At 43.9% G+C, this 25,192-nt stretch overlaps 1 protein-coding gene across 1 annotated transcript in view; it reads right to left on the bottom strand.

Moving 5' to 3' along the window:
- Positions 1-1,296: 1,296 nt before the first annotated feature.
- plekhb1 (pleckstrin homology domain containing B1) overlaps positions 1,297-25,192 on the bottom strand; it is a 62,683-nt gene continuing 38,787 nt past the window's right edge. Inside the window, exons 5-6 of the mRNA XM_067985384.1 lie at positions 3,363-3,465; positions 1,297-1,954 (exon numbers count right to left, since the gene is read on the bottom strand). Of these exons, the coding sequence (XP_067841485.1) occupies positions 1,818-1,954; positions 3,363-3,465 (240 nt within the window). The 3' untranslated portion in view covers positions 1,297-1,817. The remainder of the gene's footprint in view (positions 1,955-3,362; positions 3,466-25,192) is intronic.

The following is a 25,192-nucleotide window of genomic DNA, read 5'->3' on the forward strand; positions in this document are numbered from 1 at the left end:
CTCCCGATTTCTATTTCCATTGACCAATGTGGGCAAAAGCTGTTCTGTCGGTATGATGGAATCAGTCAGGATTGAGGACATTGGTGGCATCCAGAGACAGATGTTCAGCTTTGCTTGGGTAGAATGTTGGTTGGTTTCAAGGTCAACAGCCTTGGAATTAAATTTTTGACAAAGCTGATGGCAAAGACCAGTCCTCGCAACACATGACAGTAAACGGACTTCCCTAAACTGTCAATGAGCATGAGTGTATTTCATTTCTCACTAAACAGATTACCTACTAAACCCCCATTTCCAAATCACCAAGTCAAATGGAGGAATACGTCATCACTGTACCACCATGCAATAAGCACTCTGCACTATCTTCTTTCGGAATAATTAGGATGGATTTTCCTCTTCACTACGCCTGGGAAATTGCCTAAGCACAGTGAAGAGGAAAAAAGGATGGAAACCAATTACGTCAGGAATCTGCCTCCTTTCCTGAGGCATTCCTGATGGACGAACTGGAGTAGGCGCATTTCATTGAGACGGGAAGGGCATTCCTGGTCTCCTGCCTCAATTTACTCTGCCTATGTCTATTGGGTGCCCAGAGGAGGGGCACCTTCGGAAACCTGCCACAGGACCTCTGCGGATTGGAGAGTAGGAACCAAGAACCAGGCCAAAAACTTTGCAGGAAAGTGGCAGATATTTGTTAAACCCTGCCGCCTCCTACCATCGATCCCAGTGGCAGCAGTCAGGAGGAAAACTGGCCCCACTCTCTCCCTTCCCCTTTCACCACCACACATGCATTAGCTGCTCTGGATGTGAATGGAGATAACAAGTCCCCACCCTTTAATAGTCAGAATGCAGGGAAACTTATGGTTGAAAATGGAAAATGATGCTTTGCATGCACAGAGGAATGATTAGTCCTGTAAGCATTTCTGCTGACATTTTATTTTAAGGAACAAACCACAGCTAAAACTAAAGTTGTATTAGGACAAATTCGAGTAATTACACATAATGTAATGACAGCTTGAATAACCAATTTATGTTACTGTGTTTGCACTCATGTGGGTGGACACCTACTTTACGTGCAAACCATCTCAATCCAGTTCTTGTGTATAATCAAAAAAATGTTTTGCTGCTGTGAATACAGGTGACAGATGGACACTCACCAACAGGGGCTCAATATGTAAAAACGTTGGCACTTCAACGGATGGTATTCTGGATTGATGACTCATGCATTTATGTCTGTGCCCCCCCCCCCACCCCAATCCCCAATGCCCAATGCTGAGTTTCAATGAAAAATCAGTGGCTCCTCTTAGTGCCTGGCTCAAGTTCTGGAGCAAACCACCTGCTCTTTTGGCCAAAGTTGGTGCATAGCTTGCAGAAACTAAGAAAGGGGTTGGAAAATAAATTGGTAAAATAATATTGTATGTAGCTTCACCAAACAAAGCAGCAAAAAGTGATGCTTTAGATTATCATACATTTTAAATACAAACTGTTATTTGTTTTTAACAGAAGAATATGAACCTAATTTTGTGTAAAGAATATGCTTTAGCTTACACTATAATGACAACAATGCTGCCCTAATACACTATGTGTAAGTGTAATATCTTATAGTAAAATTCCAAAAATAACATTTCCCTCTGTGCATTAAGAGTTTGGTTATTCATCCTAGTTTAGTTGAAACCAAATTATTTTATTTCTAATGGTGCCCATAATCAATGTCATTTTTCTAAGTAGAAGGTAGAAGCCTACACTGCAACAGAGCTGAATAACTAAAGGGCTCTAAGTTTATGTAGCAATGGGCAGGTTATTGCCTTAACAGCCCTGCTATTTTAGAACCAACATGGTAGCCACATGAGTGTCCTCAGCACAGTGCCTGTGACAGCCCCAGCAAGCATCCCTAGTGCAATTTGTTCTCCTGTACTGTAACATGGATCCTGATGGACCCATACATGGGTCATCCTCGACCCTGAGAAAGAAGGAAAATACACTATTAATATATAGTTATCATACGCATGAGTATCTAACCATTTATTTCATGATTCTGTCTATAATCAGACCTCCTGATAGAGCTGGAAGCCTGGATTTTCCCATGGTAAATGTCCACTTTTCAGGTGGTATTTGGGTAGGAGGAAGCAGAAGGGCTGCCCCACCTTAACTGCACCCACTTTGCACCAGATCATTTTCCAATGGACAGGACCAGCAGCATTGGAAGGGCATGCCTCAAACAAGTGGACGTTTCATTTGAATATTAATTTGGGTGCATGTCTGTTCTGTCCGCCTATTCCTGCTGTTCAGGTATGCAGGATGTCCAATGTAAAACATGCCCATGTGAAATGGGCATCCAGGATTGTCAAGTGGTGGGAAATATACGGAAAGTCATGGAAAGGACACAATAATATTAAAGGTAAGCGTATTTTAGTCATTTCTAAACCATTTTTATGTTGTTTTCTCCTGCTGGCACTTAGGCTGTCATAATCCTTTGTGCCAATTGTTGTAATTTATTTATTCCCCCCCACCCTGCCCTAGCACCATTACTATGAATAATGGATTTCCCAATGGGAATTCATCTATAGACATGTTTAGAAGAGAAGGACTTAAGGAGAGGTACCAGGTAGGTCAGGCTGCTTGAGAAATGCTTTGTACCTACTCGTGGATACCAGCACAGCTGCATCTGGAGGCAGAGGTGAACATACCTTAATATAGCAGATGATTAGGGCAGGTGAAGGCTCATTTTCTCAAAGGAAGCTAAGATGGCAAATTGGATGGCAAATACGATTTGTGAATGCCTAACTAACCATAATGTTGGATACTTCCTTGGAAGCACTCGAATCATAGTATAACTTGCTTTCAGTGTACTGCATGAAAAAGGCATGCCAAGATAACAGCTAGTGGAACTTGATTGGTTGCACCCTCCAAGATATCACCAACCATTTCTGCAGCCCTGGCACACCTACCTGGAAATGGCCATGGGGAACTGGCTTCTCAGGATCTGGGTCAGCAGAGAGGCAGATTGAGAGTTTTGCCATTTGCTGCAAGGATATTTAGAGTTACCATTGCAGCATGACGTGGCACACACCATAACAGTATTGGGCAGCTGTCAATTAAATCTTGTCTATGCCTCCTTGCAGTCATTCTGCAGTGCTGTGTGGAATACAGCATCAGTAAACGACACAGATATAGATAATACCACAAAGTTATGTGTACCTGTTTAAAAAAAACAGCTGGATGATCATCTAGTTATGAAAGATACTGAAGGTTATAGGAATTCAGCATAGGTATAGATGGCTTAAAAATAAAAATTGAACCAATTTATCAATGGACTTATAACCTAAAGGAATTGTGGTGTTGTGTAATATGACTTTAAAATGCTATACCTGAACACCGATGGCCACAGTTTCTTGGGTTGATGTAGATGGTGTTAAAAGCATCTGGGGCAACAGTCTGATAATGATCATCAGCAGGATCATACACTGATACCTTTTAAAAAGAACAATGAATGAAATATTAGAGGACACTACAATACTAAAGAAACAAGAGTAATTTTACCTTCGGTGGCCATATGCAGTTATCCTACCAAAGATCAAAAAAGTTTTTCTGTTGATTATTGAGTTGCAGGCCACTGTATTTGTTGACTTACTGTGCCTAAATTATAAGATTTAAAATGCTGTCTTTATAACTTACCTGTTTCAGGTATAAGTACCAGAATTGCTGAATATTCAATGGTTGAGAGATGAAGATTGCACATGTAGACTGGCTACAAGTACACTGTTACATTTTGGGGTCTTTTCTGGCATTCTTATCAGCTTCCATATTTTGCATTACCCTCATAGATTTTTTTTAGATTCTCATGGCCTTGAGAGTATCTTCAATGGCCCTGATACTTAGGTAAGTTTCAGTAATGTACCCAAGATAGCAAACAGAAAACCATTGACCAGAAGCTTAACTGCATCAGCCATAACAACACCATGGCCAGAACTGCAGGGCAGAAGCTATGTATTCTGCATTGAGTGGCTCACCTCCTGACCCCACAAAGCCGCTCCACCATCTACAAGGCTCAGGTAGAGTGTGATGGAATATTCACCACTTGCCTGGATGGGCACAGCTGCAACAACGCTTAAAAAGTTCAACACTATCCAGGACAGATTGGTACCCCTGCCATTGGACTAAATATTCACCCCCTCGCCACTACAATGCTGTGGTGCTGTATGTACGATCTACACAATGCGCCGCAGCAACTCACCAAAGTTACTTCAACAGCATCTCCTTGTCCTGCAATCTCTACACTGAGGATGACAAGATCAGCAATGTCATGGGTACATCATCACCTCCAAGTTCCCCTCCAAGTCACACATCATCTTACTTGGACATGTTTCACCATTCCTTCACTATCATTGGGTCAATATCCTGAAATTTCCTACTCAACATCACTGTGGAAGCATCATCATCATCACAAGGTCTGCAGCGGTTCAAGGAGAAGGCCCATCACCGTCAAGACAACTAGGGATGGGCAATAAATGCTGCCTTGCCAGTACTGCCACATCCTGAGACCAAATAAAATAAAACAGAAAACCTTTCTTTAAAAGTTCCTTTGTTTATCCTGTTCCTCACATCTTTGAAAAAATGCAGAGGATCACAACAACATGTTGTTTTAAACGTTTAACTATTAAATTAACTGATTAAACATTAAATGGACAAGCAAATATACAGCAGTAATATAATTGTCATGTTTCAGGATTTCAGACTATGCTGGCACAGGGAGACCTTTACATAATATATGTTAAAAATGCTACTACTGAGTTAAATTCAAAGGGCAGAAGGGCTGAGGGGTATAGATTATTATTCAGATGGGGTGTTTGAACAGTGTGGTGGGGACAATGAAAGATAGTTAAACATTCCAATAATTACACTTATTTCTGCTGAAATAATTTTATTAATTTGAACTCGGCAGGGGTCAGTGCTGGTAGATTCCGTTATTAGGTAGTGGATAGTCAGTTTGACTAATAGCTCACACAGTAATGAGGCTGATGGAAGAAAAAGAAAAGAACTTGCATTTATATACGCTAATCGTGACCTCAGGACATCTCAAATCGCTTTCCAGCCAATAAAGAAAAGACAAAAGACTACAGAGGGAAGAGGTTCTGCCCTGAACTGAAAGTCAAAATGCAAAGGTTTAGTTTCTTACTTTCTGTAAACTATTGGCTGTGAGATGATTTTGAAAATACGAGTATGGCAGTCCACTAATGTGGGATAATGCTGCGAGTTCATTATCTTCTTTACTTACAGGATGCAATGTGATGCTGAGTGGAATAGGTCAGTTTTGATTACAATTGGCTCTCTGTAAGATCACTTGCTGTCTGGAAAAATAAAGCAGCTTAACGATTCACATCTGGATTTGTATTACCAAGGGCCCAATATTAGGAGAGAGGCAGGTTGCCAGTGGGGTGTCGACTGGGCGTGTGAGTAATGTGCCCAGTGAAATTGATGTGCTCCGCATGCGGTCGCAGTCTAATTGAAGGTACTTGCACGTGCTTCCGGGTTTTCTGTTGCAGACCTGCGCAGCGGGCACACTGCGCATCCACATCACAGGCTGTCAGCAGGAGGAGCCTTATTTAAAGGGGCAGTCCTCCAATGCTCATCCTGCAGCAAAGAACCATTTTGGCAGCCTGGAGCAGGTCAGAGGCAAGGCTGCTCCAAGGTTTTCTGACTCCTCACTCCAGGTGCTGCTCGATGGGGTGAGGAGGAGGAGGGAAACATTTTTCCCATAAGACGGGAGGAAGTGGCCTGCCTCTGCCACCAAGAAGGCCTGGCTCGAGGTGGCAGAGGAGGTCAGCAGCAGCAGCAATGTTGCCCAAACCTGGGTCCAGTGCAGGAAGCGCTTTAATGACCTAACCAGGTCAGCCAAAGTGAGTATACTTATGCATTCTCCCACACTCCGTCTTCCACATCACCTCCACCACCACACAACTCCTTCTGCACTGCCACCACAATGCTCTCGCATCACTCCTCACACCCACTCAACCATCATCCTCACCTTGCCTGCACGTACTCACCACCCCAGTTCCCATTCGAACGCTACCACGCAACCCAATCCTCATACAATCTCATGGCTATGTCGCACATGCACCCTCCCATGCATCTTCCTCATGCTCACCCCCACCCACACCAATGCATGCAGTGAGTCACTATGCAACCATCATTCAATCATGCCTCTCTGTGTTTTGCCTTGATAGGAGAAGAGATGCCAGAAGGCCCAGGAGAGGGCAAGGACCGGAGGGGGCCCGCCACACCAGGTAGTCCTAATGGACGCGGAGCAGCAGGCAAGAGAAATAAGCCGCACGCTGGAGTGCCTGTCCATGGCGGATGCCGAAACTGGGAGCGCACAAGCAGCTGGTGACAGAAATCTAACACTCAGCACTCATGATAGCGAATGATCTTACCATCACTTGGCATCTGCAACACCTCAACATCTGTCCACATGCTTAATATTTCTTTCTGTTCTCTTGCATCTGCGACCGCCGTGACTGCGGAGGGCGATTCCTCAGAGGACCTGTCGGCCTCTGAGGGGGCATTGTCACATCTGAGCCAGCCATCCACCAGCGCAGATACACACACCTCGGTGGGTCCCCATCCTCAGTTAGTTGGGGCTGCACATGATGAGTCACCACGCACATGTGATCACGAGCAGACCCTGGTGGCAGGGGCAGCCATGGATAGTCCGCATCGGTGGGAGCACTCTTCTCCAGGCTCTGCTCAGCTGGACACAGATGCTGAACCCTGGGGGCCAGCCATGAAAAGGAGAGTCATCGAGGGCCAGCAGCACATTGCCGAGGTACTGGAACAGTCGCCACGCGCACTCTCCACAATCGCGTAGAGGATGGAAGTGTCCAACTCCTGCATGAGTGGAATACTGTCACAGGGACGTGAAGGCATCTCTGAGATAGTGTCGCGGGTAGGTGCGGGTATGTCTGCAATGGAGGGAAGGCTAGCCTCCATCGAGCTTCAAGCACGGCTCAACAATGAGTTCATTCAGGCCCTGACAACGGCCATTCGGATTCAGGGTGAGCAACATTCTGCCGCCTTAAACAGGCTGACAGATACATTACAACTGGCCTTCCAAACTTCACACCAGTCCTCCAAACTGTCGTCCAGCAGGGTGGAAGGAGTGATGTGGGCCTGGCCCAGGAGAGGGATGATGGTGAAAGGGGACATGGAAGTGGGGACGCCACTCAAAGCGGTCCCACGTCTTAGCCGTTGCCCCCCTCTCAACCAGTACCCACAATGCTGCCTCCTCTCCAGGTGGCCGAGTCTGCCCCTGCACAGGTGCAGGTGGAGCAGTCTTTGGAGGGACCGAAACCCAGAGGGAATCTGCGCAAAGCATCTCATTGGTCAGGGCATGGACAAGAGTAACCTGCCACTACCTCTGCTGAAGCCACAGGGGCAGCACCACGTAGGGGTTCCCGTAAACATAAGGCTAAGGTTCTGTGAGCACAAAGGGGTTGCACAAGGGTGTATGACAGAATGTCATATTTTTCATTTAGGTTTGTTTGTTTTGCCAACCACATTAAATTTTGTTATCACCACTACTGCCACGTCTTTGCAAATCTTGTCTGGTTTGTGCAATAATTCCCTTTCCTGAGGATCATCATGAAGACCCACACCTGATGCCACCCATTGGGTCACTGCAGAGTGGGTGTAGGTATATTTTCAGGGCTCTTTTGTGCAGACGACTTGGAGACGACGGCGATGTCCCTGGTGGCACCCTGGAAGGATCCGGAGGAGAAGTTGTTGAGGGCAGTGGTGACTTTGACAGCGACAAGTAAGAAGATGGTGCTTGGGCCAGCCGGGAGCAGCTCGGCATCAAGGAGGCTGCAGATGTCCACGACTACATGTCGAGTGACTCTGAACCTCCGTGTGCACTGCTCCTCAGAGAGGTCCAGGAAGCTGAGCCTCGGCCTGTAGACCCTGTAGCGAGGGTAGTGCCTTCTGCGATGCATCTCTCTCTGCAGTTGCCCTCCCTCCTGCTGTGCAGGTGGATGTGTCACAGCACTGTGTTGTGGAGCTCCACGTGTCAGAGGTGGACGGCGAGGCTGGTGATGCTGTCCGTCCTCCGGTGAGGTCATGACTGCAGCTATGGCGGCCCCCATCTGGAAGATGTATATTTGAGGGGGTCCGCAAGGTAGGAAAATGTGTCTGCACACCGGAGTTAAGGTTCCAAGTTGGTGAATTTTAATGTTAGGAGGAGGGTGGTGCAGGCCAAACTTTGTCCAAAGTGACAGAGTGGCCTCCTGCAATGAGTGAGGGTCTCCTCACCCACCTGTCAAATGGACCTTTGCAGCTCCCACAGGCTGGTGGCTGCAACACGTCTGTTTGAACTGGGAGTGTTTTCCCCAGTATGGGAAACACGCTCAGTTGACATGAAAACCCCACCCCTCCTAAAATATCCTCCCAATCAGGTCTGCAAATGACCTGAACTATGTAATTAATTGGTTTAAGTGGGATCCCACCGGCTTTAATTGCCGGTGGGAGTCCCGCATGGGGGGGCTGTGCGCGCATCTAAGCGCGACATTGGTGAACTCAGAAGTGGGCGGGTTGGAGCCGGGCTCCGGACCCGCCCCGGGAATCCCCAATTTCAGCAGCCCCCCGCCACGAACGCACCCGCTCGGCCATCCGAAGATTGACTCCCAAGTGTTTACTTGGTCTGCTTTTGGACAAATTGGAGAGGTACGTGAGGGCACGTGCAAACTACACAAATATTCGGTTCAGGTCACAAGGGGTCACTACTGTTATACCCCCGGGTTACATTATTACCACAAGTAGATATTGGGCATTGTGAATTGACACTTGTAAAAGTGAGACACTCTGAATGCTTATGGGAGCGACTTACACTACTGAACTTAAGAAGGTATCTATGGCAGACCAGAATTTGTAACAATAATGTATATATAATTACTGTAGATATATAAATTAATTTCTTGGAAGGGAATAAAATGTTCAAAATCATTATGCTAAATATTAATAGAGTTAACCTTTATATAGCCAGTTACTCTTAGCTTCTGCAGTTCATAAGACTATATGAAAGATAAGTGGCCTCACTATCTGAAAATTTCAAACTGACTCAATGATTTGAACGATCTCCAAACTTAAATACTGTTACAGATTTAAATCATTCAATTAAATTCAAAAGTAATTGCCAGTTATACACATAATTGAGCTAATCGCATAGCACATTTTTGCTGCAATATGGATTGGCTCCTCCCCATTAGCTATCTGGTCAGAGATCAAACCAAAATGCTTGCAACATTATATCAGTTTAGGCTGGGGACATGATTTGAATGCAGCTGTTTCTTTTAAACTCCCTTAGTGCTGTGACTGAATTAAAAGATACTATCTAACTAAAATTAGATAAAAATGCTTCATTTTTATCACATACATCATCCGATACATGAGCATTAAGCAGCAGAACTACCAATACTGTGAAAAAAGCTAGAGCTCCCTTGCCCTCCCAACTAAAGGAAATAAATAGTATGTAGGCGAAACCACTTGAGGAGAAACAGAAAAACTGGAAGAAGCTGTTTCGCGCAAAACTTCTACAGTTTTCCAATATTTAATTGAATTTACATTTTTTGTACTGAATTTCCAGATAAGGAAATGTAGACCAGAGTTGACGCTAATAGTGACTAATTGCACTTGTGTATGGGGTGGATTGTATTTTTGAGGATGAGGCTCGCATTTTTGCTTAATCATGCATGACCAACTTACTGGCTGTGACATCTGGCTCCTGACACCGATGCACCAACCACAGACAGAAGTACAGCACAGGTACAACAAAGTTTATGCTACAATCAGAACTATTGTCATGCTTACCATGGGTATCTTGAAGCAGCACTTCACAGACCTGGAGCAATTGGAGATGGCATTCAACCTCCCCCCCACAACCCATCACCAGGATTTCCAGAATATTCTGTGTGTTCACTAACTTCACCTTTCAGCTCAATGGTAGAGTAGAAGAGTTAAAATGCCAATGAGGAACTAGCAGCAATACAACAAGGGCCAGCCACCTATTCCAGTTGGTTTCCAAGAAGTGCCATAGCTACATCAGTTCTTAAAGGGGCATATTATATTGGCCAAGCAACTGTGATAAACTACTCTATCCTAAACTTGAGTACTCAGTTCTCAAATGCCGAACCATTGTCATCTTGTGCTGGGCTCTTAAATTGCAACCAATGATAAATGAATATTCAGCACAATGTCCAAGTTGAGTGCAGGACATTTATTTCCTCTATTGCTGGCTATGTGATTTTTGGTAGCTTCTGTTGGCCTAGTGCTGCCCTTTCTAAGAATGCCTCTTGTGGAAAGTTTAAGGGGTAAAATTTTGCAAGTATTTCCCAATCTCCCACTATAACTTCAGTGGAAGATTGGCAGAAATCCTGGAGCAATGGTGTAAATAGCAGTCAGCTCCAAAACTGGTGGCTGACTGGTATTGCCTATATTGTAGCTACCTCCTCCCATCCCTGGGAAGTGGGATGAGGTGGGGGGGACGGGGGTAAACCATCGCTCCCTTAAACTGTGTCTCTTCTTTCCCTGAGAGCATGCAGAAGAGTCTGCAAACCATGTGAGACTGTACCAAAAAATTTAGTAATCTACAGTTAACCCTCGATTAGCATACGAACAAAAAATTTGTAGGCTTAACGTGGGCCCTTGTTGAGAAAAATGCAGATGTTGGGTACAGAGAAAATACATGCATGAAGCAAGAGATACCAGGGATACAGATGATGAGTTTGGATTTGAAGGGACACTGAGAACTGATGCAGAAGGAGTTGCTAGCACAGGGCAAATGAAGATGGAAGATAAAGAGCAGAATGGGAGATGCCATATTATGCCATGTTGTTGTGGGTGATGCCAGTGGCTAAGCCATCTTAGAGCCAAACAATAAAGGTCAACGCAGAACATTCAGAAACACACAGCAGGGTTAATCTTGCCTTACTCTACTGTGATCTTGGGTGGAAAATTACAAACAAAAAAGCTTTAGTATTTTAAATAGTATTTGTTTAAAATACTATACAGTACAGTTGTGTAGTGGTTATGTTACTAATAATCCAGAGAACATGAGATCAAATCCCACCATGGCAATTTGAGAATTTGAATTCAGTTTAAAAAAAGTAAAAATAAAAAAGCTGGTATCATGAAGCTGTCGGATTGTCGTAAAAACCCAACTGGTTCACTAATGTCCTTTAGGGAAGGAAACCTGCTGTCCTTACCTGGTCTGGCCTATAATGTGACTCCAGTCCCACACCAACATGGTTGACTCTTAACTACCCTCTGAAGTGGCTTAGCAAGCCATTCAGTTGTATCAAACTGCTACACTGCAGCGGTTCAAGAAGAGGGTCCACCACCACCTTCTCAGGGCAACGAGGGATGGGCAATAAATGCCGACCTTGCCAGCAATGCCCACGTCCTGAGAATTAATTTTTAAAAAAAATTATTTAAAATTAAATTGATTTCTCCTAATTTCTTAACTGTAAAGAGTTTCCTTCGGAATTTACATACCATTTACTCTAACGGAGCCTGCTGTTTCAGGCCCAGACTGCAACTACATGCACACATAGCAAAGCATGCAGTCAGTGAGGACAGAATAGTCAGCAGGTCTGCCAAAAAACTTCTTGTTACCATAGTGATAGCTGCCTGCAGTTTTTGGGCAGGCAGCCAGAATAGTGCACAGAGAGATGGCTACTAAAATGAAATTTTATATACATTATTGAAATTACTCCAAATTGGGATTTTTTTGGGATACTGTGATAATTGATACCTATGTGGGGTATCATAACCCGGGGATGCTCTATTCAAGTGTTTAGTCGTAGTGATAAGAGACACCTATGCACAATTGCTATTTAACACTTTTAAAAGAGTGGGTCTTTATGGAAAACCTCTTTTAAAAGCTTTGAATTCCACATGCACAGATACAATGAAGGTGTTTGCATCAAAATGCCTCATCATGCCTTAATAAAGTAATTGCACTGCTTATGCATAAAACCACTATTCTCCCTCCTCAATGTTCCTTTAAAAGGAGATTGCAAATAGAGGTACTGCAGAATGAACTTTATTTAAATATAAATAAAGGTTATTTTGAAATCGCAAGCCTTTACTTCAAATACAATATTATTTCAAAGGCCTGCACCTTTTTCCTGTTTCATTAAAGGCAATTGCCAATTTCATTTATTTTTACTTGGTAAAGCACACTTGCATCCATATATATATGTTAATACTACTTAATCTCCTGTGGTGTTGCACACAGGAAGTTAAGACTGTAGGCTTCAGGTGAAGCGGGGTTGGAGGCCAGGGGATATTTGGACCAGGGCGTGCTGACGTAATTCAGTCAAAGTCATACATTCTGTTCTTATTTTTACATTTTCATTATAAATTCCTATGCCTGCATTTATACATCACTTCTACTGTGGGGAGGGTGTAATTACAGTGTGACAAGTTTAAATGGGCAGTATCATTATAAATGTGGACATAGAAATTTACAATGAAAAAAGTTGACAGGAAGTGCACACAGATACAAGATTATTAATATATTATAGATAGTGATGTTTATCCATTAATATTTATTTTAACATCAACAGAGAGGACACAATTAATAAATGTGTAAGATCCATTCAAAACAATTTTACGTTTCATGTTCTTATGCATTTGAGTTCTTATGCATTATCATTACATAATTATTTAAAGGAAATCCAAGCTTTAGCACAATCAGCATTGGGCCATAATCATTTCTGTCTGTGCTTTATAATGGAAGCAAGTTCACTGCATTACATTCCACTATCTCAGTCGTGCTTATCACCCGGGATTTAATGAGACTGGTTACTGAAAGAAATACTTATACAATTATTACATGAACTGACAGGCTTCGGGAATTTGAATGGCAAGTTCATGTCAGATAATGTTTAAATTATGTACAACGTGGGGAAAAAAAAAATCAATAAAATAATCATCAATATTGAAGCTGTGCGAAATGAACAATTCATATCATCTTTTTATTACCTTCAGGAATCATAGTATAGCAAAAGAACTCAAAGCACAGATTTATAAATTATTCATAACAATGATTTAATTAGAGGCCCTGCTGGAGTCAAATAAGATGGGTAAATTACAATTTACATGACTCTTTTACAGAACCTCACTTGTCACACTTAATACCATATCTAATTGAATTAATTCTTTCATCCGAAATTATTTTTTGAAGGCCTACTAGAGTAAGCACAAAAATAACTAAAAATATCGCTCTTGATTGTATCCAATCAATGTTGGAAAGCTGTTTTAAATTTTATTTAAAATCCCAGTACTTTGGTTAGGTCAATTTGTTTCTTGATAAATACCTAATGAAGCCCTATATTCTCAGTAATTCTATTAAAATCTAAAATTGTTCAACATCATGCATGAGCACGTTTAAAACTGCAGTTCAACCAGGTTATGTCTACTCCTGAAATAAAAACGGAAAATACTCGAAACACTGCAGGCAGCATCTGTGGAGAGAGAAACAGAAATCGACGTTTCAGGTCAATGACCTTTGATTAGAACCCCGAATACGAATTCTGATGAAAAGATGAAAATTATGTCCTTTTCTGCCCTTTTTATACATTTGTTGTGTCCTCTCTACAAAGAAAATGGAAAAGTTGAGTTTCAGATTTCTCCAAGGCCAATTTTTCGAAGCTGAGAAGTGATTTAGCAAAAGTGGAGTGGAAACTGCCACTTGAAGGTAAATTAGTGTCAGAGAAGTGGGAGGCATTCAAGGGATAGTGAGGGTTCCGAACAAACATGTTCCCTCAAAGAAAAAGGGTGAGACTACCAAACCAAGAGTCCCCTGGATGACAAGCAGCATACAGGGTAAGATACGGCAAAAAAGGGAAGCTTATGTCAGATACCGAGAGTTCAATACTGCAGAAAGCCTAGAGGAGTATAGAAAGAGCAAGGGTGAAATTGAATAGGAAACTAGAAAAGCAAAGAGAGGGCATGAAAAAATACTGGCAAGTAAAATCAAGGAAAACCCAAAGATGGGTTATTGGAATCAATTCTGAGGGACAGCATAAATCGTCATTTAGAAAGGCACGGGTTAATCAAGGACAGTCAGCATGGATTTGTTAAGGGAAGGTCGTGTCTGATTAACTTGATTGAAATTTTTGAGGAGGTAACAAGGAGGGTAGTTGAGGCTAACGCGTTTGATGTAGTCTACATGGATTTTAGCAAGGCTTTTGACAAGGTCCCTCATGGCAGACTGGTCAAAAAAGTAAATGTCCATGGGATCCAAGGGAAAATGGCAGGTTGGATCCAAAATTGGCTCAGTGGCAGGAAGCAAAGACGTAATGGTTGACCGGTGTTTTTGTGACTGGGAGGCTGTTTCCAGTAGGGTTCTGCAGGGCTCAGTACTAGGTCCCTCGCTTTTTGTGGTATATGATCAAGAAGTTTGCAGATGATACAAAAATTGGCTGTGTGGTTGATAGTGAGGAGGAAAGCTGTAGACTGCAGGAAGATATCAATGGACTGGTCAGGTGGGCAGAAAAGTGGCAAATGGAATTCAATCCAGAGAAGTGTGAGGTGATGCATTTGGGGAGGGCAAACAAGGCAAGGGAATACACAATAAATGGGTGGCTACTGGGAGGTGTAGAGGAACAGAGGGACCTTGGAGTGCATGTCCACAGATCCCTGAAAGTAGCAGGACAGGTAGATAAGGTGGTTAAGAAGGCCTACGGGATATTTCCCTTTATTAACCAAGGCATAGAACATAAGAGCAGGGAGGTTATGCTAGAACTGTATAAAACTCTAGTTAGGCCACAGCTTGAGTACTGCGTACAGTTCTGGTCACCACATTACAGGAAAGATGTGACTGCACTAGAGAGGGTACAGAGGAGATTTACGAAGATGTTGCCAGGGCTGGAGAATTTTAGCTATAAGAAAAGATTGGATAGGCTGGGGTTGTTTTCTTTAGAACAAAGGAGGCTGAGGGGAGATTTAATTGAGGTGTATAAAATTATGAGGGGCCTAGATAGAGTGGATAGGGAGGACCTATTTCCCTTAGCAGAGAGGTCAATAACCAGGGGCATAGATTTAAAGTAATTGGTAGAAGGATTAGAGGGGAGCTGAGGAGAATTTTTTCACCCAGGAACTCACTGTCTGAAAGAGTGGTAGAGGCAAAAACCCTCAACTCATTTAAAAAGTACATGGATGTGCACTTGAAGTGCCATAACCTACAGGGCTACGGACCAAGTGCTGGAAAGTGGGATTAAGCTCTTTTCGACTGGCACGGACACGATGGGCTGAATGGCCTCCTTCTGTGCCGTAACTTTCTATGATTCTATGGCTTTGATGCCTATGTTGCTGTCCACAGGGTTTACAAGGTCCATACAAGACTCCTCATCATAATGAAGCACTCCATCGCAATATTTCCTGGTGGCTCAGTTGAGCTGTCTTTCCCTTTAAAATATGGCTGTCAGAGCAGAAAAAACAAAGGACAGCACCCGAATCACCCCTCCTGAATTAGACTGCCTACCACCTGTTGACATTGACAGTGATTTATGGAAGTCCAGGGCTGAGAATTACTTGCCTTCCTGACTGAAACAGCCATGAAAGGAATTGGAATGTTTGCAAGAACAGCTATGCAGCAGCTATCTGGTTGAACCACTCACTGCACCCTTTTCGGAATCAACAGACATCAGTTTGGGTTAAACAGAGAGAACTGAGCTTCCAATGGAGGATGACCAAATCTGGGTAACATAAAATGTGACTCTTTCAGTATGCATGCTTTTCTATGCAAACATTTTAGAATCTAAATCACATTTTACACCTACCCAGTTTATCTTAAAGTTCATTTTGCCAGTCTAGCAAAATCGAAGGCGCAGTCACCCATGGTGCAGGCACATCTGCACTAATACTGGGGAGAGTTTGCCTCACTGAATGTTGCGAGGCAAACTCTTCCATTTGAATAGTTTTGCTGCTCATAGAAAATGTGCGCAGGGAGTTTGGTCCAAAAGCTGGTTGCCTGCAAGCTGCAAAATTGGGCAAGTCAGCATGTCTTAAAGGGAAGCTGTTCTACTAAAGGAAACAACAGAGCTGGCAGCATCATGTGTACAATAAGGTCAGCATCTAAGACTCCCACCTTCTGTAATGAGTTGTTGGAAGTGTTGCTACAAGAAGTACGGTGAAAGAGATTTACTGTATCTGGTGCCAAATGGCATCCACCTGTTAAAACCTAGGTGCAAGCAGCATGGATGGATGTAGCTGACTAAATGAATGCAGTCTCCCAGCTCCACCGTACCTGGGAGTGAATGAGGAAGTTTGTCAACCTTACTGTTTACAATTTGACTGCGTTTTCCTATATTACAATGACTACCCTGAAAAAAGTGCTTCATTGGCTGTGAAGTGTTTTGGGGTGTCCTGAGGTAATGAAAGGCGCTATTAAATATAAGTCTTTCTATTAGTGGCACTGAGTCCGAACTACCTGCAGAAAAGTTGGAACAATACCATGCCGCTCCGATGACAGAAGTTAGGTCCTCTAGTATCAACTACCTTTCCCTAGTTAAGTGTTGGGGTATTCCTAAGGACCTCAGTTGGACCCACATCAGCTCTCAGCTGATGAGTGCTCCATTGAGATGAACTGGCTGAATTCTTGGGGTAGCCTGGGAATTCCCCCAGATATGCCCCTTGACGTAGAGGAAGCAGGTGGAAGATTCAAATACTGCTAGAATATCCTTTTGCAGCACAAATGGGGTAGAATCCTGGCAAAACCAGGTTCTGCCCCCATTTTCTGTTCCCTCAACCAGAGTTCTGCCTTGGCCGTGTTAGGAATTTCAGGGCCAACGTCTCCAATTCTAAGCAGTATATTCAACATGTAGTAAGCACTACAAGTGTGTGTAAAACACAGTGAGGGTAATTTTCTGGCTACATGCTAGCAAAGGAGAAGGTTCTCCTAGTGTTTAAAGCAATATAGTTTTTGCCATTTAAGCACTACATCTGAATTACTAATACAATCAGCGGGCATTATAACCTATAACCTGTAATACATGTATTTAAACCTTTAAACATGTATTTTTAGTCTTGTTCTTTAAGGAATCCAGCACGAATTTCACTAATTGGGAACACTACGTGAGTTTAATTGTAACAGAGCTGCACAGTGAATCTGCCAGTTCCAAACATAATAAAACAGAACTACAAAAAGGATATTTTGTGGTTGGAAAGCCATAGATCTTGAAACTGCTATGGGCTTATAGTGACAATATACAATTGTCAGGTCCACCTGTTGGGTCCCAGGTTGTGTACTATATACAAAAATTTTCCAACATGAATTCTGTATACACACAGTGGCTTAGGGTTCATGTTTCCCCCTACTGATTTTCCAGCCAACCCAAGGCAGACAGAGGTGGGAAGCAACTTGAGACATGCTCCGACATAGCCCCGCGATTTTCAGGATGTAGCCAGTCCTGTTGGGGGAAACTGCGCCCGCTCGCACGTGGATGGGCGTATGTTTACATGGCGCTTGCCACGTTTCCCACCATTTGAACACTGGACACAGGGCCTGCCTGTTAGGCCCCGGTGTTCAGCATTCAGAGATTACTGGAGGGAACCTTGGGGCAAAAAATCGAAGAGGGACCTATGCAAGCGCTCTCATGGATGGCCATACACAGGCACCATTAGAGTAATAAAAAAATCTTTATGATTAAAATTTTTTTTAATACGCAGGCAGTTTTCTGGCCACCGCACTGCGGCAGGTTTCCCAGGAGTGCTGCCAGGGTGAGCGGCACACCATGTTCGGGTCCCGCCCCGCCAAAGATGCGCCCCAATCAGGGGAAGGGGACAGGAATCCTAGGCGACCATTTAGTCGAGATTGATGTCAGTGATGGAAGTAGGATCACTGAGAATTAGTGTAGAATTCTGTGAAAGCTGCATCCTAGTAATGGAGTGCTGATTATCAAAAGATCTTTAAAATTCCATAAAAACATAAAATTCACGATCTAAATATGAAATATATATTAAATTTAAACTTTTCATCCACAATTCCCTCAGACCTTGTCCCATCCTAACACTGCAACCTCTGACTTTGGCCTTTTGTGCATTCCCCTCCTCCCTTTGCCCACCGTTGGTGGCATGGTCTCAGCTATACTTTCTGGAACTCGCTGCCTAAACCCTTTGTCTCTCCAGCTCTCTCCTCCTTTAAAATCCTTCTCAAAACCAATCTATTCAACACGATTAAAATTATCCCTCTAGTCTCTCCCTCCACAGCTCAGCTTCTACTTCCTTATCTATTTCCATTCGTGATGTGCCTTGGAATGTTTTTAACATTGCTACTGCTATATAAATGTGTTGTTGTAATGTGGTTTCTCAAAACTGGAAGTCACAAAACACATGTACAAGTTTTATCTATTGAGACACCTAGGTGAAGGAACAAAGCCCATAGTGCAAAACATCACAATGGTGGATAGGAGTAGGAGAAGACACGAGGTGAGTGAAGAAGTAGTTATTCAGTGATGCCAAGCTAAGACAGAAAATGGATTAAAAGCCATTTTTAAAAAAATGCTTAATCACAGCAGTATGTCTTAATTTTAATTAGGAAATCCTAATGAAGCTGCTCACTTAAACCCTTCTTTATAAAGACATTACAACACAAGGCATATTAAATATTCCTAGCAGCAACTCTCATACAATATACAGCAACTCCGTTTCAGAACAGTCACCCATTCTTTGCTTCACATATCCTGATGAACTGGCATATTGAAATTATTGTTCATTTCATCATTATATATGTTTGTGATATTCAATTTGATTTCTGTCTGATAAGTTGGAAAGGATGTCCATAAAACAGTTAAAATGTGAGATAATTTCAGGTTATCTCATTTTGTTATTTATTAGCTGTGATTTAGGACATTATCTCTTCTAATTTATCACTGCCTTTAAAGTTTAGCCATGCATACATTTCAGTTGACTGAGGATGAAAGTCTAGAGATTTATTAGAAAAAAGAGGAAGCAGATAAGACTCTGGAAAAGACATTTACAATGTGATTTATATGCAGTGTTAATTAATTACATGTCTCTTCAAAGAGGTAATGGAAACGGTTTTAATATGTTAACGTGTGACAACTAATTTATAGTACTAGTTAGATTACAAACCTTAGATTGTAATCTGCTAAACTATTTTCAACAACTAAATGCACTCATTAATATCACAAAGGCATTGTGCCTGTACCTTTCCACTGGAGATTGTATAGAGTCGCTACTGAAAGTTTTTTTCAAACAAGTGCTTTTTATAACAGAATAGAAAAAAACTAAAATTGTCAGAGCTGCTTGGAGTCAGATGTAGGCCAGACCAGGTAGAGGCAGTCGGTCCCTTTTCTGCACCAGTTGTGTTTTTATATCAATCCAGCAGCTTCCTAGACACTTTCTTCTCTTTTAATTTGTACAGTCCTTACTTCCTTGGTTGTGGTTTATTGCTGTTTAAGAATACAAAATTTGAGCGAATCAGCTGCAAGAAATTTGCATTTGCACAGTTGCAATGCCCGAAGTTTGACGTCAATGGTGTGACACAGGAAGTGTGATAGACAAATCACACGCTAGAAGCAAGGATATAAATAAAAGGCTTGCGCATAATGTATATTTCCTGAGTGTCTCATTCACTTCCATCACACTGTTTCTGCCATGCTCAAACTTACCTATACTCATTTATTGTACTTACCCACCAATGAGTCCTCCCACCTGTCTCCAAGGCATGAGGGGCTGTAATGCAGGTCACCTATCTCAGGCCTGCAAAAGTTGTGCCTGTTTCCCACATGCCCAACGTCAGTATCTATTACTCATTTTTATTTACAAATCAGAAATGCAAATAGCCACATCTGGATTCCCAATTAGCCACAAGTGGCTAGTGGATAGCGCATTGGACAACACTAGTGCAGATGAAACTTCAAGATAGCATGTTCCATCATTGGAATTTCTGGACTATTAGCACAAGGGAAACAAGTTTAATAGAGCTAATTCATCTATACTAAGGAATTCAGAATGGAACGATTCTTTATAAGAAAGACGTACATTTATGTAAGAAGATGGTTTAAAACAAGCATAGAAAATAGGAGGGCAAAAATCCACATCTCTGTGTGGAAAATAACTTACAGAAACCCAAGAGGTCATTGAAAGAGCGCTGAGGCATTAGACTAATGAAAAACAGTAAGATTCAAGAGACAGGTTGTCCCAACCTAGTGTAAACATAATGTGGAGATGCCAGTGATGGACTGGGGTTGACAATTGTAAACAATTTTACAACACCAAGTTATAGTCCAGCAATTTTATTTTAAATTCACAAGCTTTCGGAGGCTTCCTCCTTCCTCAGGTCATTTACCTGAGGAAGGAGGAAGCCTCCGAAAGCTTGTGAATTTAAAATAAAATTGCTGGACTATAACTTGGTGTTGTAAAATTGTTTACAAGTGTAAACATACTAAGACCTGATAAGAGGGAAAAACTACTTAAACACTAAGGGCGCTAAATTGGGCACTAAGATGGTGTCCTGGATGCGCACGCATGTTTCCAGCGTGACCTGTGCCCGATGTCATCTTGGTATAGGAGTTAGTGCATGTGCAAATAGCGAACGCTGGAAGCATGTAAAGTAGGGAGAAAATGTGTGCAGTGTGCAACGCTGATTTAAAGTGACAGATACCATTTCGGACCTTAACGCTCAACTCAACGCACAGTCTTAACCCCAGCCATCTGAACGTGTCTTACAGTGCCTGAAGGACGCCCCCACCAGCGCTATTTAAAGGGGCCATGCAGGCTAGTTGCTGGATTATTGCTTCTGGCTGCTGGTGGAGTAGGAAGTGTTTTTTGAAGCTCCCTACTATTAATGAGAGTTCCTCGACTACATTTGAGAGTGGTTTGGCAGGTACTGCCTTATGGTTTGGAAAGTTACAACCGTGGTTGAACAACATTCCTGGCAACTGTGGGCAGTTTGCTAGGGCTCCTGCTGGGTATTGAGGATGATTGGGAGCATGGAGAGAGGCCACGCATAGCAGGTCAAGCTGTGAGGAGACGGAGAATGAGGAGGCACAGGGCACTGAGCAGGAGGCTCTACCCAATGAGGGTCTTCAGGGAACAATTCTCTTATCTCAACGTGACTGAGGAGGATTGCATCCAAAGCCTGAGGTTCACCAAGGAAGCCGAGACCGAGATCTGTCAACTGCTGCAGCCACAACTGCAGCCTCAGAGCAGGGCAAGGACAGCATTGCCTGTGGCTGTGAAGGTCACCGTGGCACTGAATTTCTACGGCTCAGGATCATTTCAGGCCTCTGCTGGCGGTATGTGCAATATCTTGCAGTATGCAGTGCACTGCTGCGTAGGGGAGGTCACAGATGCAATGTACCAGATGAGGAACAGGTTTATCACCTTCCCTCCCCACAGAGACAAGCAGAATGAGCGAGCATGGGGATCCGCTCGCATTGCTGGCTTCCCCATGGTGCAGGGTGCCATTGACTGCACGCATATTGCCCTGCGTGACCCGCATATCAACTCAGCCGTCTTCGTCAACCGAAAAGGCTTCCACTCCCTCAACGTGTAGCTGGTGTGCGACCACACGCATCGAATCATGGAGGTCAATGCCTGCTTTCCTGGGAGTCCAACGTGCCAGCTATCTTTCAGTAAGTCAAAGGCTGGCTAATGGGCGACAAGAGCTATGCCCTTCTGCTATGGCTCATGACACCAGTCAGGAACCCACGCACACCATAGGCCTCCTCAAACAACGCTTCCACTGCCTGGACCAGTCTGGAGGAGCCCTGCAGTACTCCCCTGAGCGGATAGGCAGATTCGTGGTGGTACGCTGCATACTGCACAACCTCGCCATCATGAGGAACCAGCCTTTGCCACCAATGATTGGAGAAGACCCTGAGCCAGAAGTGGAGGATGAGGAGGAGGCTGAGGAGGAGGTGGAGGAGGAGTGGGGGGGTGGAGCCGGAAAAGGAAGTGGAGGAAGACACGAGGGTGCAACAGGAACCACACGCCTTGTCTGCATGGGCTCTGCGTGCTTGCCTGATTGATGCCCGCTATCAATAAGGTGAACTATATCCCCCAACTCACCAACAGTGCTACATTCCCCACCTTTCCGCTCTCACAAGACAATCAAATCACCCTCTATTTGATTACACATTGTTTTCCCTGTCAGCTCATTGCATAAATAAAAACCACCACCAAGTGCAAAATCAAAGTCTCATTTATCAATGAATAATTGAAATTATGCAAACATAACAGAACTATTCACCCTTGTGCATTCCCTTAGTGCCCTTTGTTAGTGTGCCTTTACCTATCCTAGTGCTCCTACGAGGTGCTTCCCCAGTGGCTGGAGTAGGGTGGTGGGAGGTTGCTGGCCTTCACTGGAGGAGCGTGCAGATGGCCTTGGGCCCGGCTTCAGACTGCACCATCGCAGCATGGGCTGCAGCAGTCTGGCGTGTCTGGCCAATAGGCAACACCAGGGGCGGAGTGGCAGGGGTGGGAGCAGGAAGGCTGTCGTCCTGAGAGAGGACAGTAGGTCCGACTGCCATGGCACCACTGCCACTCTCCCGGGGCGACACCTCAGCAATCCTGGTGATCAACTGGAGAACGGATTGGTGGAGTGCTGTGACGCCCTGGAAGCCCCGTTCCACAGTGGCCCCCAGACCCACGATAGCAGCAGTCTGAGCTTCCAAGGCAGCAGTCTGAACTCCAAATGCAGCAGTCAGACCTTGGATGGCAGATGTTTGTGCTACAATGGAAACTGTGACATCAGTCATCAGACGCTGCATCATGGTGGGTTCCACAGGTGTGCTGATGGAAGTGACCACACGTTCCATGTTGGAAAGGAGGGCTCCAAGCTCTGCACAAAGCCCTGTGCCAAGTTGGAGCTGGACTCCTCCATGCCCCTTCTCATTGTGCGCCGGCTTTCCAGTGCACCAAGCATTTGGTGGTGTATGCCCATCAGCCGTCTTTTGTAGCCTGGCCCATTGAAGTCTTCATCTGACTCCTCTGCAACAGAACTACTGAACGACCTTGCCCTCCGGCGAGCTGGCACCTGTGGTATCCATTCTCCCTGCCCCGGCTCCTGCGCACTTGTGTCACCACATGCAGATCCCTCTTCTAACCTAGCCTCTAAAGGACGCGCAGTGTCAGTCTCTGAGCTGGTGGAAGCAAGTGTCAGAACGAGTGACTGTGTGGCTTCAGTGTCCCTCTCCTCCTCCTCCTCGGACAGTGCCACCATGTGTTCTTCGGTATCAGCAATGACAAAGGGAAACAGGTTGAGTTGTGGAATGGGGAGAGGAGCAAGTAAGACGTGTGTGCTGACAGCATCTGCTGCACGTGATTAAGAAAAGATTATGGGAGGAGGGAGATGTGGAAAAGGAGAAGGAGCAGTAGACACGCAGAGACCCTCTTCATTGGGACCTCCAGCGCGGCATGTTGTTACGGCTGCAGCGACGGCCCGCCCAATGATCCTAAGCACTGTCTCCTCATGCGTGGTGCAATGCTCCTGGCGTTTACTTCCTGCACCACAGCCTGCCAATGCCTGCGGAGCTGCAGTCTGGAGGGTCTCCTGCCACCCTGCGGATACATGTAGGCCCTCTTTTTGTCCACCCCTTCCACCAGGACCTCCAGAGCATCAACAGAGAAGCGTGCACCTTTAAGAGGTGCAGGCTGCTGATGACGTGCGCTGTGCATGCCCCATTTCCAACTTCCTCATTCTCCGTGCAGCCTCTCAGCAGCGCGGGTAGCGCTGGCTGCACAGAGATATCATGGTAAGTAGCAGGCAGCACAAAGTTCATGGTGCTGCCTGCGTAGGGGCCATCGGGCGCGGGGTACTAGCACATCACGCTACCCCCACCCAAAACGGGCCTTATCGAATATTTACCCCTAAGAAATTAAACAATCCTTGGTGGTTTCTGAGAGTCAGCAAAGTGAGATGGTTTACGACCATGAGATAAGACCAGTGATGCTTACGTACAGAACAACAAAGCCGAATAGTATTAAGATAGGCCATGCTGCCTCCCAAAAGCTGGAGCTCTCAAGGGGAGACAGTCGGAAGTCCATTGCCAAACGCAGTTCACAAAGGTCAGGTCTGATCTACCTGGATTCGCGGAAAGGTCAGGTTGTATTGATTGCTTGTCATTAACGCAATCTTTAGACAGTTGTATTTTAACTAAAGTACTATTGAATGGAATGTTGAAGACAGCTGCAGTGAAACTCTATTGCATTAAGCTTGCTATTTTATAACCACTTGGGCTAGAATCAAGCGAAGGTTATTGTTGATGGATTAACAACCCATAGTTGCAACAGTAACGGGAGAAATCCGCTAACAATTTATATAGTACCTTTCACGACCTCAGTACGTCCTAAAGTGCTTTACAACCAAGGAAGTAATTTTTAAGTGTAGTCACTGTTGTAATGTAGGACCAGTGGCAGCCAATTTACGCACATCAAGATCCCATAAACAACAATGAGATAATGACCTGATAATCTGCTTTAGTGATGTTGGATGAGAGATAAGTATTGGCCAGGAACCGGGGAGTGCTCCCCTGCTCTTCCTTTAATAGTTCTTGAGATCTTTTACATTCATCTGAGAGGGCAGACGGGGTTTAACGTCTAATCCAAAAGATGGAACCTCTGACAGTGCAACACTCCCTCAGTACTGCACTGAAGTGTCAGCCTGGATTATGTGCTCAAGTCTTTGGATGAAGACATATATGTGTATAATATATAATCCACAGTGTTTTCCTAAACTGCTGGGGAAAAAAAAATCACACCTTGATACTGACCAGATATCACTATTTGGAACAATTATTGGTAAAATATTTCAGACAGGTATTATAATGTCAGTAATATCATCATCCAATTACCACCATGCATGAAGGGATACTTTGTGTGATCTTATTGCCACTCCACAGAATTAGATACAGGTATAACAAAGCAGTAAATGATTTTTAAAAAAGCTGAAATATTCCAGAGCAGATTCAATTGGTTTAAATAGCTCTTCATATTCTGACCTTTTAAAACATGTACTACAATGTTGCAATTAGGCTAGATTTTAATAACAAATGACAAAATAAATGTAGTGTTACAGACAGTACTGCAATATCATTTAAAATTCTCAGCAGCCTCTCTGCTGTTTCAGGAGTGGAATGAAACATTATATAGGCACACAGGAGAGCAGCAAGGAGAA

The sequence above is a fragment of the Heptranchias perlo genome, chromosome 6 (genome assembly GCF_035084215.1).
Source record: "Heptranchias perlo isolate sHepPer1 chromosome 6, sHepPer1.hap1, whole genome shotgun sequence".
In the NCBI taxonomy this organism is placed as follows: Eukaryota; Metazoa; Chordata; class Chondrichthyes; order Hexanchiformes; family Hexanchidae; genus Heptranchias; species Heptranchias perlo.